This window comes from Pan troglodytes, chromosome 9 (assembly GCF_028858775.2).
Source record: "Pan troglodytes isolate AG18354 chromosome 9, NHGRI_mPanTro3-v2.0_pri, whole genome shotgun sequence".
Classification (NCBI taxonomy): Eukaryota; Metazoa; Chordata; class Mammalia; order Primates; family Hominidae; genus Pan; species Pan troglodytes.
In genome coordinates this window covers 91,187,373-91,207,018 of record NC_072407.2, presented here as the reverse complement: position 1 = coordinate 91,207,018, position 19,646 = coordinate 91,187,373, and the positions used below count along the sequence as shown (strand labels likewise).

General features: G+C 35.1%; 2 protein-coding genes across 5 annotated transcripts in view; one reads left to right on the top strand and one right to left on the bottom strand.

The window, feature by feature from the left end:
* The window catches only part of GRM5 (glutamate metabotropic receptor 5), an 810,828-nt gene that overhangs the window by 89,149 nt on the left and 702,033 nt on the right, over positions 1–19,646 (top strand). The gene's annotated exons all lie outside the window — the stretch shown is intronic.
* TYR (tyrosinase) overlaps positions 1–19,646 on the bottom strand; it is a 117,508-nt gene that overhangs the window by 63,981 nt on the left and 33,881 nt on the right. Inside the window, 1 exon segment of the mRNA XM_001136041.3 lies at positions 2,491–2,638. Coding sequence (XP_001136041.2) covers positions 2,491–2,638 — 148 coding nt within the window.

Here is a 19,646-nt window from a genome sequence, read left to right as displayed (position 1 = left end):
CCAAAGTCTTGGAACTTTTACCATATGCTTTCTTCTAGCAGTTTCACAATTTCTAATCCCTATATTTAAGTCTTCAATTCATTTTGAATTGGTTTTGGATATGGTGTTAGATTCGGTCCAATTTCATTCTGCTGAATGTGGATATCCAATTGTCCCCAAACGACTAATTGCAGACACTGTCTTTTCCCCATTGTTTTTGGCATCTTTGTCAAAAGTTAATTGAATGTAAATTATTGGATTGACTTATGGGCTCTCACTTCTGTTTCAATGAACATTAAATCTTCTTTTATGCCATTACCATGCCATTATAATTACTATAGTTTTGTAGTATATTTTGAAATCAGGAAATATGATGCTTTGTTCTTTTTGCTCAAAATTGTTTTGGCTATTCAGGCTCTTTTGTAGTTCCATATGAATTTGAAGACTGTTTTTCTATTTTTGTGAAGAATGTCTTGGTATTTTGATAGGATTACATTGAATATGTAGATTTCTTTGGGTAGTATAGTAATTTTAACGACATTAATTTTTCTAATCTATGAATACAGGATATCTTTTTATTTATTTTTGTGTTCTACAGTTACTTTTATCAATATTGTATAGTTTCAGTGTACACATCTTTCATTTTCTTGGATAAACTTACTCCTAAGTATTTTATTTTTTGATGCTGTCGTACATGGGGTTGTTTTCTTAGTTTCTTTTTCAGATAGTTCATTGTTAGTGTACAGAAACACTACTAATTTTTTGTATGTTGCATTTGTATCTTGCAAGTTTACTTAATTTATCAGTTTTAACAGTTTTCCAGTGAATTCTCAGGCTTTTCTGTGTATAAGGGCAGATCATCAGTAAACAGAAACAATATCCTCTTCCTTTCATATTTTGATAGTTTTTCTTTTTTTTTTTTTTGCCTAATTGCTAATTGGGTAGACCTTTTAATACTATATTGAATGGAGGTGGCAAGAGTGGTCATACTTAAATCTTTAGAGTTCACTGCGTAGTTCTAGATATTAAAAATGGCAAAAATTTACACCAAAAAGTGATATAAAAATGATTCTTTAAAAAGCGTTCAATTTATCTTTTCTGATAACATTTTATTCCAGCACTATGCTTTTCTCTCTTATGTATGGGTATAGGTGGTTGTGATGTTGGTATTGACACCAACACTTTGGTGTTCATACATGTTCTTATACACTGATTTCTGAATAAAACTTAACACAGACTGTTACTTAATTCTCGTTATATGAGAGTTGCCATGAAGCCAATAAAAATCTGCCTAATGATTTTCCTGGATAATGGTCACTTTCTTATTTGATTTTATGTCCATGTTCCTGTGGACATGAATGAAGAGAAGATTTTGGTAAATTAAGTAAAATCTTTAATTCTCAGTTTCAGTTTCCTTATCTTTAAAACACGAAAAATAACTCCTCTTATTTTTACCCAAGAGGATGATAGTATTATCTTAATGGCAGGTATAAATCTGTGCCCTTTATTCATTAACTGTGGTGAGAAAATTACTGTAGAGGGGACAAAGAACACTCCATAGCATTTGTCAGTCATGATTTGATGCTTTATTTTCTCCTTTCTTCTTGAAAATTTCAAGAGTAGACAGCTGACCTTCCTCTGAATATTTTCTTTACTGCTATCATCACCTACAATTAAGTCTAAAATCTAATATGTCTAAGACATTACACATGTAATGGAAGAAGGCTAATAAGGGAAATAAAAGCTCCAAGAGAATTAAATCACATTAAATAGGACAGTTGGGCCATAGTGCACTCTGTCTGGAGAATTAATCATATACTATTCAGGCCAGTGGAAGAGATCAGTTTGTACTTCCTTATATGAAAGTGTGTTAGGTTCAAAAAGAGAAGAAATAACAATACAATTTCCAGAAGGAAAGATGCATTGATGACAGATGTAGTAGGTTAGTGCCAGGCCCACATGGCCTTAAATTCCTATAGCAGTTCTGTGTGTCCATCCTCCTGCTTTTTCATTCTTTGCTCTTAACAACTTTCTCCTGAAGCCTTTAGAAGGCTGCCCTTGGGTACTGGGGCCACAAAGCCTATCTGGACTCAAGCTCCTGGGAGTTTTACATCCCCTACCTCAGGGCAACCTGTAGCCAATGGCTATTTAGCATGGAAGTACAAAGACTCATCTGTCTTTTTCTTAAGGTAGGACAAACTAGGGTATACTTTACCTTCTACCAGGATCTAGTGGAGTCTTGGATTTCAACTGACATTGTACACTTATTTTACTTTTCTTTCTTTTGTATCCTGCCTAATCCACCTTCTTTTAATTTATCTTTATAAACACTTTCCTTATTACACATTTGCATGCAAATTCTTAGCCTAAGGTCTGTTTTGGGGACAACCTGATCACAGACAATGACTACCATAACTTCTTAGCTTTTATTTAATAACTTAAATCACATTTGATAGGCACCCTCTATTTAAATCCAATGAGCACGTTATTTATAAAGAAATATTAACCAACCTGTCAACAAATGCATGGTGAAGAAGGAAGATGGGATCGTTGGCAGATCCCTGTACCTGGGACATTGTTCCATTCATATAGATGTGCAAGGCATTGTGCATGCTGCTTTGAGAGGCATCCGCTATCCCAGTAAGTGGACTAGCAAATCCTGTTCATTAAAAAAAAAATGAAAAAAATATGTTTACTTTAATGACTGAAAACCTATGTGATTATCCCATTTGATTTATAACTATAACCTGAAGACTGTTTCAAAATATAAAATCAAAAATAAAATTCATTCCGTATTGAGACTCTTTACATTCTGGATACCCAGTGTGTATTCAATAAATATTTGTGGAATTAAATGGCCTAAATTTGGGTACAATGGAGAGCTTAACCAGGTAAAAGAGGCTGAGCCAATTTGTGTTCCCTCCTGTTCATTCTGCCTATAATTTCTGTTTCAATATGGACAAGTCATAGGAACATTTTATAATAACCAGCAGTCACTTTCACTTCAGTCTGTAACAACACTCATAGCAGATCTTTTCAGCTTGTTATGTGTCCCCTTGCTTTCCAGTTCTGGAGAACACTTTAAGTTTGGTTTCTGGTTCCAGAGAAAGCGTAAAATTTGTGACTCTTCACATTTCAATTCCTCTTTCACAGGAACATCTTTCATATCAGTTCATAATGTGTCTGATTTTACAAAACATTCATTTCAAAAATAATCAGAACTCCAATAAATATTTCCATTTATTGCATCAGCAACAGTAATAATGGGAAAATTTTAATAAGAGCAATTATTTTCTAAGTGTTGAGTATGCTAAATGTTTATTGTGACATATGTCCTTCAATCTTTACAGTAACTCTGTTGGTTAGAAATTATTATCCCTATTCAAAGAAAACTGAGGTTCAGAGAAGTTCTGAGTTTACCAAGCTACCCAGGTAGAGTTGGGATTTTAATCCGTATCAATTAGACGCTAAGATACGAGCTCTTAGAATTTTGTGTTCTCTCTCATGTGCCCATTAAGAAGAGGAAGAGGAAGATAACTTTTTAGTGCCCACTCAGGCAAAACTGAGAGTTAGGACCAGAAAAAGAAGTTTGGATAACAAAATTGAATTGCAAGCAGGAACCAAGTTGGGGGAACATGACGAAGGGCATATTATTAAATTTCAGAATTAAGAAATATCAAGCAAGCAGAAATTGTGAATAAGATCATAATGTAAACCAGAGTTATAACAGAAACAGTGAAAAAAGACAGGATTTAGGCAGGGAAGTTCTAGCTTTATTTCATACAAGTAGAACTATTTTATTGGCAATATATTCCTTATTAAAGGTGCAGTTCTTAATTTTTGCATCACATGCCTTGTGCTCTCCCACTATTGTGACTGACAGTGTTTCTGCCCCTTCGGGTAGTGATGTTTTTTCCTCCTTTTACCTCCTTTTGAACTTATTTTATTCATTCTGGGAGACCATACCAATCCCTGATCCCTCTGGGAGATTAGCCTAAGAACATGCACATCCCTCTCCTTTACACAGTTTTGTCTATGACAACTTCTGTGAATATACATACATGACACTTAATCTGTGTAGAAATTTTTCTAGATCTTGACATAATTTTATGTGACATTTAGAAGGATCTGACCAATTAAGTACCTACATTATTATAGAAATGGAAAAAAAGGGCTTAGAGGGGACAAAGAACTTGTCTAAGGTTGAATAACAAATTGGACGTTAAGGTTAGAGCAGATGCCTGTTTTAGTGTAGAACTTATGCTCCTAAATACAATGGTTTACTTCCTTTGCTATGTAGCAATAAATCATGTCACTGAGGACAATGTTCTTCATAGAAGTTGTTTTCAAGATTTTATCTTTGAGTAGCACCAAATGAAAAATTTAAAACTCTCACACTTTTTAAAGTGTATACTCTCACACTTTTTAAAGTAGGTCCCAAACTGATTTTTTTAATTTAAAAGAGTTTTTAAAGTTTTATATTTTTCATTGGTATGTAACAAGTGTACATATCTTTGGGGTACATGTGATATTTTGATGCCAAAATGTACAAGGTGTAATGATCAAATCAGAGTAATTGGAATATCAATCACCTCAATCATTTATCTTTTCTTTGTGTTGGGAATCTTACAAATCTTCTATTCTAGCTATTTAAAAATATACAATAGAATAAATTGTTGTTAACTATAATTTTCCTACTGTACTATCAAATTGTTTTAATCATAATCATAAATAGTTTCAGAAGATATAATAAAAGGATATTGCAAATAGTGTCAATTTAAAAATGAACATATAATATTACTTTCAAAAAATGTATCCACCATAATTATTTGATTCCATCATCCATATCAAAAACAACTTAAACTCTTCTTTGATAGTCTGTAACTTTCTGGAGTTACCTTTTTATACTTGAACTTGTATTTGTATACTATTTTTCTACACAATTATACCTAAATGTTATATATGTTATGCTTAAAATATTTGAAAAATATTAGTGAGGATTAAGGAGATGTTAGTCTAAGGATACAAATTTTTTGTTAGATAGGAGGAATAAGTTCAGGAGATCTATGATACAACATGGTGATTATAGTTAATAATAATGTATGGTATACTTGAAAATCGCTAAGAGAGTAGATTTTAAATGTTCTTACTACTCAAATAAGTATGTGAGGTAACAGATATTTTAAGTAGCTTGATTTAGCCATTTCCCAATGTATACATACATCAAAGCATCATGTGATACACCATAAATATATACAATTTTTATTTATAAATTTTAAAAAGGGAAAAGAATAAGTAGCTTACCAAAATTCTCTGTAACAAAAAATAGGTATATCAATTATATTCTAAATTTTAAAAAAATAAATAACTGCCAAGAAGCTTTGTTCCCATAAATAACTAGACAAGGGTAAAGAAATTTTTATTTAAATTTTACTTACCTTTTTGAACTCATTTGAGCTAAATATGCTAATAATGATACAATCCAGCAAAAAAAAAATAGTTTTTACAATTTGATCCATCAACTGACAACTCAAGCAAGAATTATTTGATAAAAGCAATTTCACAAATGATGAATTTATTTATAAACTACCCAACTTGTAAGAAGTTTGTTGCCTAGTAATTAAAGTTATACATGTTGGCAACACTAGCACCAATGTTTTGGATTCCCCACTTGTTAAACACTTTGGAAGTTTTTCCCATTCTGGGAGCAGACTGTATTGAGAATGAATTCAGGATAGGTGGAAGATAGGCTCTTCTGAAACATCAGAGAAGGGAGATTTTGAAAGGAGAGTTGGTGAAGGAGAATCTTCAGGAGTCTTCTCAATCAGATTCATTTGGAAAAGTATGCTTGGAAGGATGAGCTAAAAATAAATTTTCTTAAAACTCTCTGCACCATGTACCCCTTAGAAAGTTTTTGTGAACCTGCAGTGGTGTATCTATGCCACTTTGAAGATACTGCTGTAAAAAAGATTTTTGAACTGAGTAGAACTTGGCTTAAATTCTGTGTTACATACTGGAAGTATAATCCTTGTCAAGTTATTTATATTTTTTGGGCTTCAATGATAAGAGAGGAAGTAAATAATGTCCACTTATCAGTTGGTGGCAAGGATTAATTTTGATAGCAGGTATAAAAGCACCTAGTACAGATCTGGTGCAAAGTGAATACTTCCTGAGTAGTAACTAGTATTTCTATAATCATGTTGCATGTGATAAATGGTTGCTGCTAACCAAGAATATGGTGCACTCTCAATGCAGAAGTATCTCTTTTGCTGCAACCATTAGGTACCACCCTAGCATCATGCATCTCCCTCCTTCCTAAACTTCATTGTTCTGTAGAAACCTTCCTGCTGCCTGCTCTCATCCTATATCAGGTGTTCTTAGGTGTCTTAGGAAGTAGAATGGACTGACATTTTAAGAGCGTTTTCAGCCAGGCTGGCATTTCATTACTCACTACTATACTGACCTGACAGATGTTGCATCTAGAAAAGCCTCTAATATTATTAAGAAAAAAAAAAAAAACAGCTAAAGAAAAAGCACAAGGAATTTGTCAGAATACATTGTGATATGTGCTTAGAAATAATGTAAAGGCCCAGGTTGAACCAAGATTCTTTGTAATACATACCAGATTAATATAAACAGTTGTAAACAGTTTTATTATAGTAACAATTTTAAATAATGTATATATTGTCTCTTCAAATAGACTAGAGACACCTCAGAATTAGAGATCAAATTGTTTGTTTTGATTTCCGATAATCAAAATCAGAGACTTGAACACCTTCATATTTAGAAGATAAAAAAATATAAAATACTCTCAATCTTTCACTTATATATCCTACAGAGATTGGGAATAAGAGAGACAATTTCCAAAAAACCTACGAGGGAATTTTAGAGAGCTCTACTCTGGCACCTGTCAAGTGACAAAACAGAGAAGATGTTATGAATGACAAATAATATAAAAATGTGAACAAACTATTTTCTATTTTATCTTTTCATAGAGTTTATTTTCTTGGTTGGTGAAGTCAACTTGAAAAAAGGTAGAAATAATTACTCCAACATCGGTAGCTTCTTTGGCTGAGATTTGACTCTGTTTTGGAAGAATAAGTCGAAGAGGAAATTCTAAGTACCCCAAAATAGTGCCCATATATATCGAGCTTTTCAAATATCTTTCATGTAAATAATCTCATTTGAATCTCAGGGCTACTTGTGATATGAATATTATCATTACCTCAATTTTACAAATGTGAAAACTACAGCTTATAGAAGTTAAATAACACATACATTAAAGCTAATAGTTGGGGAATCAATGAACTGAATAATTGATTCCAATTCCTGTGCTCCTTTTTGCATATACAGTCGGGTAATGTCTGTACTGACTTACCCTTGGAAATTTCTTTGCACTATACCCCTGCAATGAATTTGTGGACTTGTCATTTTTAGCTACCAAATTACAGCAAGGTGCAGAATGTGTTATTATCCCAACCTTGTCCAGGAATTCCTCATGGAAAGAAATTTTACTGAGCCAGTAGAGACATGTTAGTCACAGATGCCAAAATAGCTCAATGTTCTTTGTGAAAGGCAGTAAGAGTTCCCCCAAATTATGTTATGCCTTAACATTTGCAAGCTACTTTCCTATAGGAAATTAATAAACCCAGTTTCAGGTCAATGGCAACAATAGAATTTTTTTTTTTTTTAAGATGGAGTCTCACTCTGTTGCCCAGGCTGGAGTGTAGTGGTGTGATCTCAGCTTTCTGCAACCTCCACCTCCTGGGTTCAAGTGATTCTCCTGCCTCAGACTCCAGAGTAGTTGGGATTACAGGCACAAGCCAGCAGGCCTGGCTAATTTTTGTATTTTTCGTAGAGATGGGGATTCCCCATGTTGGCCACACTAATCTCAAACTACTGACCTCAGGTGATCCACCTGCCCTGGCCTCCCAAAGTGCTGGGATTACAAGCGTGAGACACCGTGCCCGGCACCCAACAATAGAAAATTGCCACTAGTTGATCTCTTTTGCTCTTTTCTTCCCTAATACTACTCTGAAAAGTTTATGTTTGTTTCTTTGTAATATTGATGCTTATCTCTCATACCTAGAGATTCAGATATAACTGGTTTAGAATGGGACTCAGGCACTTGGAGTTTGAAAACCACTCCGGGTCGTTCTAACATGTTACCAGGGTTGCACTGCACTGAATTAAGCTGGATTGATCTCCATTCTCTAAACCTGAGCTCATGCTTCAAAAACTTTACCTGTGAATATATGATTTCCTTGATGTGAAATTTTCACCTTCTATATTCTGACAGTCCAAAAATCCTTCTGCCTTTAAAATCTTACACTATAAACTTATGCCTTGACATATTTTCTTCCTGGTAACTGTTCCATGTTCCTTTGAAAATTATGATTTAAGAAATTGAGCAACTACTATGTAACAGTCACTGGCTAGGCATTGGCACATATATCATCTCATATAATTCCGTATCTTTCCTTTTAGGAAGATGAGTTACAGATATTGCACTTTAATCATACCTGCTAAGAGTCTGAAATATGAAAAGGTGTGTAGTTAAATCTTCAGAAGAATAGAGCACATTTAATTTATTGAATTTCATTAAAGTGCATTTTTAACCTATTTTAACATTTCATAGTGTTTCAGAGATGGAATTGGAGACGAGGAAATAAAAAGAAGATAGAAAATGTACATTAGTGCATCTGAAGATTTTTTAAAAAGTGACTTAAGACCCACTGGCTTATATTCCTCCAATTTACTCTCCTAATGTGCAACTTGATTGAGGAATTAAGTACACAGCTTCAAAAGGTTATGCACAATGGTTTTAGGAGGCTGTATTTGATGGCTGAATACTTTGAAAAGGCTTGTAATTTAAACTACTTACAGAAGAAATACAGAATTGCAGATCAAAAAACATTTTTGGATCTAAGCAACTCCCTAGATACACAAGAAGCATTAACTTTCAACCAACTTCCAGTTTGCTCAAAGTGCTAGCTCTACAGCCGTAAATGTAATTAATTAGCATTTATGTTTATTAGAAAATACTTTTAATTTGACTCAGGAGATTTCTTTGATTATGAGGAATAGAGTAACGAAGCAAATGAAGTGGTGCATGAGTGTTTCATACTATGTAATTATTACAGCAGAGCCCAGGGCACAAACACTCCACATATTTTGTGTTTTTCAAAAATGTGGTCCCAGAGTTAGCAGCATCACCTGTAAACTTGTTACAAACACAAATCCTCTAACCCTAACAGTGAATCACTGAACAGAAAGTCAGGTGGGGACCCATCGTGTGTGTTAACCAATTCTACAGGTGATTCTAATACACAATAAGGTTTGAAAACAGCTGCTCTCATTCTTTTCATTGTTTGCACAAAGACAATGACAAATCACAATGAATTATAAGTCATTTCCATAAATTCAAGAAAGGTTTTTGTGTTATTAAAGTGTTTATTATTTTAAGTGGGCTTCTCTACTTGTTAACCTCTGTGTTTGTGTTTTCTCTTCTCTACTACTTAATTGCCTCTCTACAACAAAAATTACTGCTATTACTACACCTTCTATTCCTATGTGGGAGGTGCTAGGCTGCATTTCCTTAAGTTTTTATGGAACTTCATCTTCATAGTAACTCTGTTTTTGTTTTGTTTTGTTTTGTTTTTGAGTTTTGTTTTTTTGAGACGGAGTTTCGCTCTTGTTGCCCAGGCGCTGGAGTGCAGTGGTGTGATCTCCGCTCACTGCAACCTCCGCCTCCCAGGTTCAAACGATTTTTCTGCCTCAGCCTTCTGAGTAGCTGGGATTACAGGCACCCGCCACGCCCGGCTCTCTTCGGAGTAACTCTGTAAAGAAGATATTATTTAACCAACTTTCAGGTGTTGAAACTAGTCTCAAAGAGGATAGGTGGTTTATCTAAGGTCATTCAGTAATGATATAGTTTGGATATGTGTCCTAGCCCAAATGTCATGTTGAAATGTAATCCCCACTTTTGGAGGTGGGACCTGGTGGAAGGTGATTTGATCATGGGGCAAATTTCTCATGAATAGTTTAGTACCATCCGTTTGGTGCTGTTTTCACAATAGTGAGTGAGTTCTCGCAAGATCTGATGATTTAAAAGTGAGTGGCACCTGCTACCCTTCACGCTGGCTCCTGCTCTGGCCATATAATGTTGGTGCTCTCTGCCTTCTACCATAATTGTAAGTTTCAGCCTCCCCAGAAGCCAGGCAGATGTCAGCACTGTGCTTCCTGTACGGCCTACAGAACTGTGAGTAAATAAAACCATTTTTTAAAAATTACCCAGTCTGAGATTTCTTTAAAGCAATGTGAGAACAGCCTACTACAAGCAGATAAGTGGCAGGGTCAGAATTTTGGCCAATTATCTGCCAAACTTCCAAGCTTTGCTCTTAATTATTCTGTTACATTCTTTCAGTTGATATGAAGCCATTAGTTGCAATAAAATTTAAAATAGACAATACATGTTCTGTTGCAGTTATGATAGTTCCTTTATTTCCTTTAATTCTTGTCATATCCATTGGAATAAAAAGCTGAAACCCAGCTTTTTCACAGAGTACTCTCTCGGGGTAGAAAAGGCTCTATCATGCTGGTTCTTACTCTCTGGATGAAAACTTCATCAGCTTCCTATCACAGGACTCCAGGGCACGTAGTCAACTGGATCAGAGAAGGCAAGACTTTTTGGTAGTGTCACCAAGATATTGTATAAGACCCAATACCCACATACTTATGGCCAATTTTTGTTCTTATCAAATTTAATTTTTTTACTAGATTGTAAGAATTTGTGGAAGGACATAATTTCATCCTAAAGGTTGCTTTTAAAAGCATTCTATCAGGCCGGGCACGGTGGGTCACGCCTGTACTCCTAGCACTTTGGGAGGCCAAGACGGGTGGATCACTTGACATTAGGGGTTCAAAACCAGGCTGGCCAACATGGTGTCTCTACTAAAAATACAAAAATTAGCCAGGGGTGGTGGTGCATGTCTGTAGTCCCAGCTACTCGAGAGGCTGAGGCAGGAGAATCGTTTGAACCTGGGAGACACAGGTTGCAGAGAGCCAAGATCGCTCCACTGCACTCGAGCCTGGGCAATAGAGTGGGACTCTGTCTCTAAAAAAAAAAAAGTCACTCTATCATTCTGCTGCTCTTTACACTTTGGATATAAGTTTAATTTAGGACTAATATTTTCCTGAAACAATTTTTGTCCAGTTTGAGTCTCAAGTCCTAGTCTATTGTTTGGCATTTGGCTTCTATATAGGGCTAGAAAATTACAGTGTGTGCATCAGCATGCAAGACAGTAACTTTAAGGAACTTTCATTATTGCAGTGAAAGGATAGTTCTAAGTAATTTACAAATACTGACTTATGTAATCTTCACAACAGCATATGACGTAGGTATTGTGATTATTATCACTTTGTAAGTGAGGGACCTCAGGCAAGGGCAGGTTAAATTTACAAAAGTCATTTAACTAGTAAGTGATAGTACTAGAATTTAAACCCAGGTAGTCCAACTCTTAACTGCTTTTCTCTAGCTGCATCTAAAACTTGGCTTTTCTATTTGGAACACTTGAGGACATGATCTCCCTTGCTAATGATCCAAGTTTTCTACCTGTTAGCTCTGTAACATTGTCAATTGGATAAATTATCAGAATCTCAGTTTCCTCATTTATAAAGTGTGCATAATAATAAATATGGTATAAGGCATTTAAGAGGAATAATTAAGATAATGGACGTGAAAGGTTTTTAGAAAAGTAGGATTGTAGTGATGTTAACTGTTGTTATTAATTACAGAGGCTATCTGGTAATTTGTAAGGTTATTTTGTAAAGGTGTAGGAAAGAATTTGTCAGTTTTCCTCCTTTTCTTCTTTGTACTGTACTGAAACTATTCCAGCTCCTTCTTGGTGATATCAGATCATCCATAAAAATTTCTTTGACAAGAAATATTTGGTTAGCTTCCTTCATTTAATGACACTTAAATTTGCCTCTTTTAATCATTTATTTTCTTTGGATTATAATTAGTTTTTCACAATCTAGTTCTTAATTAAGTTTCAAGAGGGCAGAATCTGTCATTATTTATTCCTAGTATATTGCAAAGTATCTAAAAATGTTTTTTAATCAATAAACATGAGGCATATATTTCTCTTTCTAAAACATGTAGCTTTAGTTGTTGGCATAATTTAAAAATCAATTAAGCTAACTTTTTTGAAGATTCCTATAATGTTCTAAGGTTTATGCCTTTGAGTAAGATTGATGATGGCTTTGAATTTAACCCTTATGTTTTTATGTTATAGGCCTTTCTCTCAATAGTCTCCTGATGGAATAATTAAGTGAATAGAGAGAAAGCCCTGAACAACCTACATGAAAAATAGTTTTGGTGTTGTTCAGCATGGAGGGGATAACAGTAGATGTTAGGATAGAAGAGGTAGGTGATTCTTCACTCTAAAAAAGTAGTTAATAGAAATAACTATTCACCCATAAAACATGGAATAATAAATTTTTGGGAAATACCATGGGGAAAAAAGAATATATAATGATTATGGAAAACAGAATAGCATGATCTTTTTCCATGTAGTAGAAAATGGGATAACATGGGAAACTATTTCAGAAAGAGTAGGGCAGCAAGCAATGGTAAGAAAGAGAAAATTATCTATTCTTTCACAGTTAAGAATCGAGGCTTCAGTGAAAATGAGGCAGGCCAGCCCAGGCCAGAACTAAAGTTCAGGAATTACTGGATCCTAGAGGGAAAAATAAAACAACGAAGAGACTCAAACAGAAACACCCAAGACACATCCATTCACTGTGTTCAAAAAACCACTTTCCCTTAACTCCTGGATGCACAATGAACCTCACATTTATATGTGGCCCTGTGAATAAGTAGTGGTCAATGACATGTGGGCAGAAGGTATGTGGGCCACTTCAAGGCTTGGCCCATATATTTCTCATGTACAATTCTCCATGCATCCTCATACTCAGTCTCCCAGGAAGATGGAGAAGATATATCAGATAAGTGGGGGACAGTAGACTCACTAACATAGCCATAGGGAAGGTCATTCCCCAACCAGAAACATCCAAATTGGATTTTGGATGAGCAAGAAATTCATTTTTATTGGATTACGTCACTAACATTTTGGCATACGTTTGTTAACACTGCATAGTATTACTTACTCCAATATTCTCTACTTCCTAAGTTAGATAATAAATGTTCGCATTTTTAATAACTTGAAAGGTCTGGAGTTAAAGAGAGACTTTAACACTTCATTTACCACTACAGAACTAATGTTGTTTTACATGAAATTTAAAACAACACTGTGACAGAACTTTATGGTAAGAGTGCTTGATTTTTGTTTTAAATACTTTACAAAACACGGGTAAAAGATTGTGACAGAGACTACTACTTTTTTCACAAATGCTAATTTTTTCTCTTTTTCCTAATAATAATCTAAATGTTGTTGGACACATGGCCACTAGCTGGAGATAACATCTTCCAGTTTAAGCTAAATGTTACCATGTCTGTTTGATCATGATAAGAAACACTTCTAAATAATTCCTTTAAAGAAAAATAGTCATACACTATTCTTCCCACTTTCACCCTTTCGATTAGGGTGAAAACAGGATGAAGATCAAGAGATGGAAGCTGTGAGTTAAGGATGACAGAATTGCACTACCAGATCTTGAAGATCTAACTTCATATTGTTTCATAAGAGCAAAATCAACTTCTTTTTCTTAAAAGGCATATTATTTGGGTTTACCTATTTTTTTTTTTTTTTTTTTTTTTTTTTGAGATGGAAGTCTCCCTCTGTCATCCAGGCTGGAGTGCAGTGGTGCGATCTCGGCTCACTGCGACCTCTGCCTCCTGGGTTCAAGCGATTCTTCAGCCTCAGCCTACTGAGTAGCTGAGACTACAGGGGTGCATCACCATGCCTGGCTAATTTTTTGTATTTTTAGTAGAGATGGGGTTTCACCATGTTGCCTGGGCTCGTGTCAAACTCCGGAGCTGAGGCAATCAGTGCACCTCAGCCTTGAGTTTTCTTATGATACCATAAAGTGGACCCCATTTAATAGAAGGTGAAATAGGCTAATTCCACAATATTCCATGAAATGAATGGCAGATAGAACCTCAGAAGGAATAATCTGAGCCACAGTTGCTTTTAGTATACATACAAGTCATATTTCTTACTCTGCTTAAGTGCCATCCTTTAAGTATTTCACCTATAAATCTGATGCTTTTTCTTACTGCATTTTCTTCTGTTTATTTATACAGTAAAGTCACAATTCCAGGTTCATAAGCTTTCACCAGGTTCATAAGCTTTCACACCTTCTATTGGTAAGTGAAGTCACTCACTGCACAAAATCTGAATTTACTGCAGGATGAAAAAGAAAAATAAATATGGTTTCAATTAAAATTATTGATTAAAGATACCAAAATCCTAGTATGTTGTATAAATCCTAAAAATTATTTTCTTCATTATAATAATATAGTAACAGAGGTTTTCTATATTTAACAAACATTATCTTAGTTGATAATTACATAAACAGATATAACAGAAATATTATCTTCACCTTATAAATAAAAAACATGAGCTGTATGAAGTTAAATGACTTATGGAGGGTCTTGCGTCTTTAGTATTAATGATCTCCAAAAATGGTGGGATTCTTATGACATTTCTAAACATTTCTTAGTAAAAGTATGAACACTATTTGATAGGTGCACTCAAAGCGCAGACTTCACCACTGTGCAATATATCTGTGCAACACAATCATGATTGTACCCCTAAATCTATAAAAAAATTTTAAGTTAAAATAGATTATTTTAATGGATTGCTTAGACTCAAATTTTTAAAGCCAATGGGATATAGCCATTTATTTTTTGCCAAAGCAATAATTTTTATTTTATTTTATTTTATTATTATTATTATACTTTAAGTTCTAGGGTAGATGTACACAATGAGCAGGTTTGTTACATAGGTGTACATGTGCCATGTTGGTGTGCTGCACCCATCAGCTCGTTATTTAAATTAGATATTTCTCCTAACACTATCCCTCCCCCAGCCCCCCACCCCCAAACAGGGATGTTCCCCATCCTGTGTCCATGTGTTCTCATTGTTTAACTCCCACTTATGAGTGAGAACATACGGTGATTGGTTTTGTGTCCTTGTGATATTTTGCTGAGAATGATGGTTTTCAGCTTCATCAGAGAAGTCAGCTATAAGTAGCCTATCTCAACTGCAAGCTTCTCCGAAGTAATTCTTTATAAAATATATAGATATTATATTACATCATAGTGCTTAACTGAATTTTGTGCTTATTTATTTCTTTTCTGGTTTGCTTATGCTTCTCCTCACTAGAATGCAAATATTTTAATAGCAAGTTCCTTGTCTATCTAGTAATTGTGTGCTGAGAACGTTGTTACATATATATTTTTACAATATCATACTAAAAATCAAAGCTGTAACTTTAGATGGCTACAAATATTAGCACCATTTTATGGTGAGAAAAAGAAGGCTTAGGGAAGAATAAGCAGCTTGCCAAAGATTATGTAGCTAGATGTAGCAGCTTTGGGATTCAAAATGAGGCATGTTTGATGCTAAAATCTATGATCTTAATCACATGATTTACTGCCTCTTAGTCTCCTGATTTCTGGGCTTTTGATTTACTTTAGAGCTCTGTTCATCCCTTGGATCTGATATTTGGTGCTATTTCAGTGGGTCTGACCTGTGAGTTCATCCATTTTTTATGGCTGCATAGTATTCCATGGTGTATATGTGCCATATTTTCTTTATCCTGTCCATTATTGATGGAGATTTGGGTTGGTTCCAAGTCTTTGCTATTGTAAATAGTTCCGCAATAAACATACATGTGCATGTGTCTTTACAATAGCATGATATATAATCCTTTGGGTATACCCAGTAATGGGATCGCTGGGTGAAATGGTATTTCTAGTTCTAGATCCTTGAGGAATTGTCACACTCTCTTCCACAATGGTTGAACTAATTTACACTCCCACCAGCCGTGTAAAAGGGTTCCTATTTCTCTACATCCTCTCTAGCATCTGTTGTTTCCTGACCTTTTAATGATCGCCATTCTAACAGGCATGAGATGGTATGGCATTGTGGTTTTGATTTGCATTTCTCTGATGACCAGGGATGATGAGGATTTTTTCATATGTCTATTTGCTGCATAAATGTCTTATTTTGAGAAGTGTCTGTTCATATCCTTTGTCCACTTTTTGATGGGGTTGTTTGTTTGTTTGTTTTCTCATAAATTCAAGTTCTTTGTAGATTCTGGATATTAGCCCTTTGTCAGATTGATGGATGGCAAAAATTTTCTCCAGTTCTGTAGGTTGCCTGTTCACTCTGATATTTCTTTTGCTGGCAGAACCTCTATAGTTTAATTGGATCTCATTTGTCAATTTTGGCTTTTGTTGCCATTGCTTTTGGTGTTTTAGTCATGAAGTCTTTGCCCATGCCTATGTTCTGAACGTTATTGCCTAGGTTTTCTTCCAGGGTTTTTATGGTTTTGGGTCTAACATTTAAGTCTTTAATCCATATTGAGTTAATTTTTGTGTAAGGTGTAAGGAAGGGATCCAGTTTCAGATTTCTACATATGGCTAGCCAGTTTTCCCAACACCATTTATTAAATAGGGAATCCTTTCTCCATTACTTGTTTTTGTCAGGTTTGTGAAAGATCTGTTGTTTGTAGATGTGTGGTGTTATTTCTGAGGCCTCTGTTCTGTTCCATTAGTCTATATATCTGTTTTGGTACCAGTGTCATGCTGTTTTGATTAGTGTAGCCTTGTAGTATAGCTTGAAGTCAGGTAGCATGATGCCTCCAGCTTTGATCTTTTTTGCTTAGAATTAATTGTCTTGGATATGCAGGCTCTTTTTTGGTTCCATATGATCTTTAAAGTAGTTTTTTCCAGTTCTGTGAAGAAAGTCAGTAGTAGCCTGATGGGGATAGCATTGGATCTGTAAATTATTTTGGGCAGTATGACCATTTTCACAATATTGATTCTTCCTATCCATGAGCATTGAATCTTCTTCCATTTGTTTGTGTCCTCTTTTATTTCCTTGAACCATGGTTTGTAGTCCTCTTTGAAGAGGTCCTTAACATCCCTTGTAAGTTGGATTCCTAGGTATTTTATTCTCTTTATAGTAATTATGAATGGGAGTTCACTCATGATTTGGCTCTCTTTTTGTCTATTATTGGTGTATAGGAATGCTTGTGATTTTTGCACATTGATTTTGTATCCTGAGACTTTTCTGAAGTTGCTTATCAGCTTAAGGAGATTTTGGGCTGAGACAATGGGGTTTTCTAAATATACAATCATATCATCTGCAAACAGACAATTGGACTTCCTCCCTTCCTATTTCAATATCCTTTTTTTCTTTCTCTTGCCTGATTGTCCTGGCCAGAATTTCCAATACTATGTGAATAGGAGTGGTGAGAGAGGGCATCCTTGTCTTGTGCTGGATTTCAAAGGGAATGCTTCCAGTTTTTGCCCATGCAGTATAATATTGGCTGCGGGTTTGTCATAAATACCTCTTATTATTTTGAGATACGTTCCATCAATACCTAGTTTATTGAGAGTTTTTAGCATGAAAAGCTGTTGAATTTTGTTGAAGGCCTTTTCTGCATCTATGGAGATAATCAAGTGGTTTTTGTGGTTGGTTCTGTTTATGTGATGGATTTACATTTATTTATTTGTGTATGTTGAACCAGCCTTGCATCCCGGGGATGAAGCCAACTTGATTGTGGTGGATAAGCTTTTTGATGTGCTGTTGGACTCAGTTTGCCAGTATTTTATTGAGGATTTTCGCATCGATGTTCATCAGGGATATTGGCCTAAAATTCTCTTTTTTTGGTTGTATCTCTGCCAGGCTTTGGTAGGAGGATGATGCTGGCCTCATAAAATGAATTAAGAAGGATTCCCTCTTTTTCTATTGATTGGAATATTTTCAGAAGGAATGGTACCAGCTCCTCTTTGTACCTCTGGTGGAATTCGGCTGTGAATCCATCTGATCCTGGACTTTTTTTAGTTGGTAGGCTATTAATTATTGCCTCAATTTCAGCACCTGTTATTGGTCTATTCAGAGATTCAACTTCTTCCTGGTTTAGTCTTGGGAGGGTGTATGTGTTGAGGAATTTATCCATTTCTTCTAGATTTTCTAGATTATTTGCATAGAGGTGTTTATAGTATTCTCTGATGGTAGTTTGTATTTCTGGGGGATCAGTGGCGATATCCTCTTTATCATTTCTTATTGCATACATTTGATTCTTCTCTCTTTTATTAGTCTTGCTAATGTTCTATCTATTTTGTTGATCTTTTCAAAAAAACAGCTCGTGGATTCATTGATTTTTTTGAAGGGATTTTCGTGTCTCTGTCTCCTTCATTTCTGCTCTGATCTTAGTTATTTCTTCTGCTAGCTTTTAAATGTGTTTGCTCTTGCTTCTCTACTTCTTTTACTTGTGATGTCAGGGTGTCAATTTTAGATATTTCCTGCTTTCTCTTGTGGGCATTTAGTGCTATAAATTTCTCCCGACACGCTGCTTTAAATGTGTCCCAGAGATTCTGGTACGTTGTGTCTTTGTTATAATTGGTTTTAAAGAACAACTTTATTTCTGCCTTCATTTTGTTATTTACCCAGCAGTCATTTAGGAGCAGGTTGTTCAGTTTCCATGTAGTTGTGTGGTTTTGAGTGAATTTCTTAATCCTGAGTTCTAACTTGATTGCACTGTGGTCTGAGAGACAGTTTGTTGTGATTCTGTTCTTTTACATTTGCTGTGGAGTGTTTTACTTCCAATTATGTGGTCAATTTTACAGTGTGATGTGGTGCCGAGAAGAACGTATATTCTGTTGATTTGGGGTGGAGAGTTCTGTAGATGTCTATTAGGTCCATTTGGTCTAGAGCTGAGTTCAATTCCCGGATAACCTTGTTAATTTTCTGTCTCATTGATCTGTCTAATATTGACAGTGGGGTGTTAAAGTCTCCCACTATTATTGTATGGGAGTCTAACTCTCTTTGTAGGTCTCTAAGAACTTGCTCTATGAATCTAGGTGCTCCTATATTGGGTGCACGTATATTTAGGATAGTTAGCTCTTCTTGTTGAATTGATCCCATTACCATTATGTAATGGCCTTCTTTTTTTCTTTTGATTTTTGTTAGTTTAAAGACCAGGATTGCAACCCCTGCTTTTTTCTTTTGTTTTGTTTTCCATTTGCTTGGTAGATCTTCTTCAATCCCTTTATTTTGAGCCTATGTGTGTCTTTGCACGTGAGATGGGTCTCCTGAATACAGCACATCGATGGGTCTTGACTATCCAATTTGCCAGTCTGTGTCTTTTAATTGGGGCATTTACTCCATTTACATTTAAGGTTAATATTGTTATATGTGAATTTGATCCTGCCATTATGATGCTAACTGGTTATTTTGCCCATTAATTGATGCAGTTTCTTCATAGCATTGATGGTCTTTACAATTTGGTGTGTTTTTGCAGTGTCTGGTACCCGTTGTTCCTTTTCATGTTTAGTGCTTCCTTCAGGAGTTCTTGTAAGGCAGGCCTGATGGTAACAAAATCTCTCAACATTTGCTTGTCTGTAAAGGATTTTATTTCTCCTTCACTTAGGAATCTTAGTGTAGCTGAAAATGAAATTCTGGGTTGAA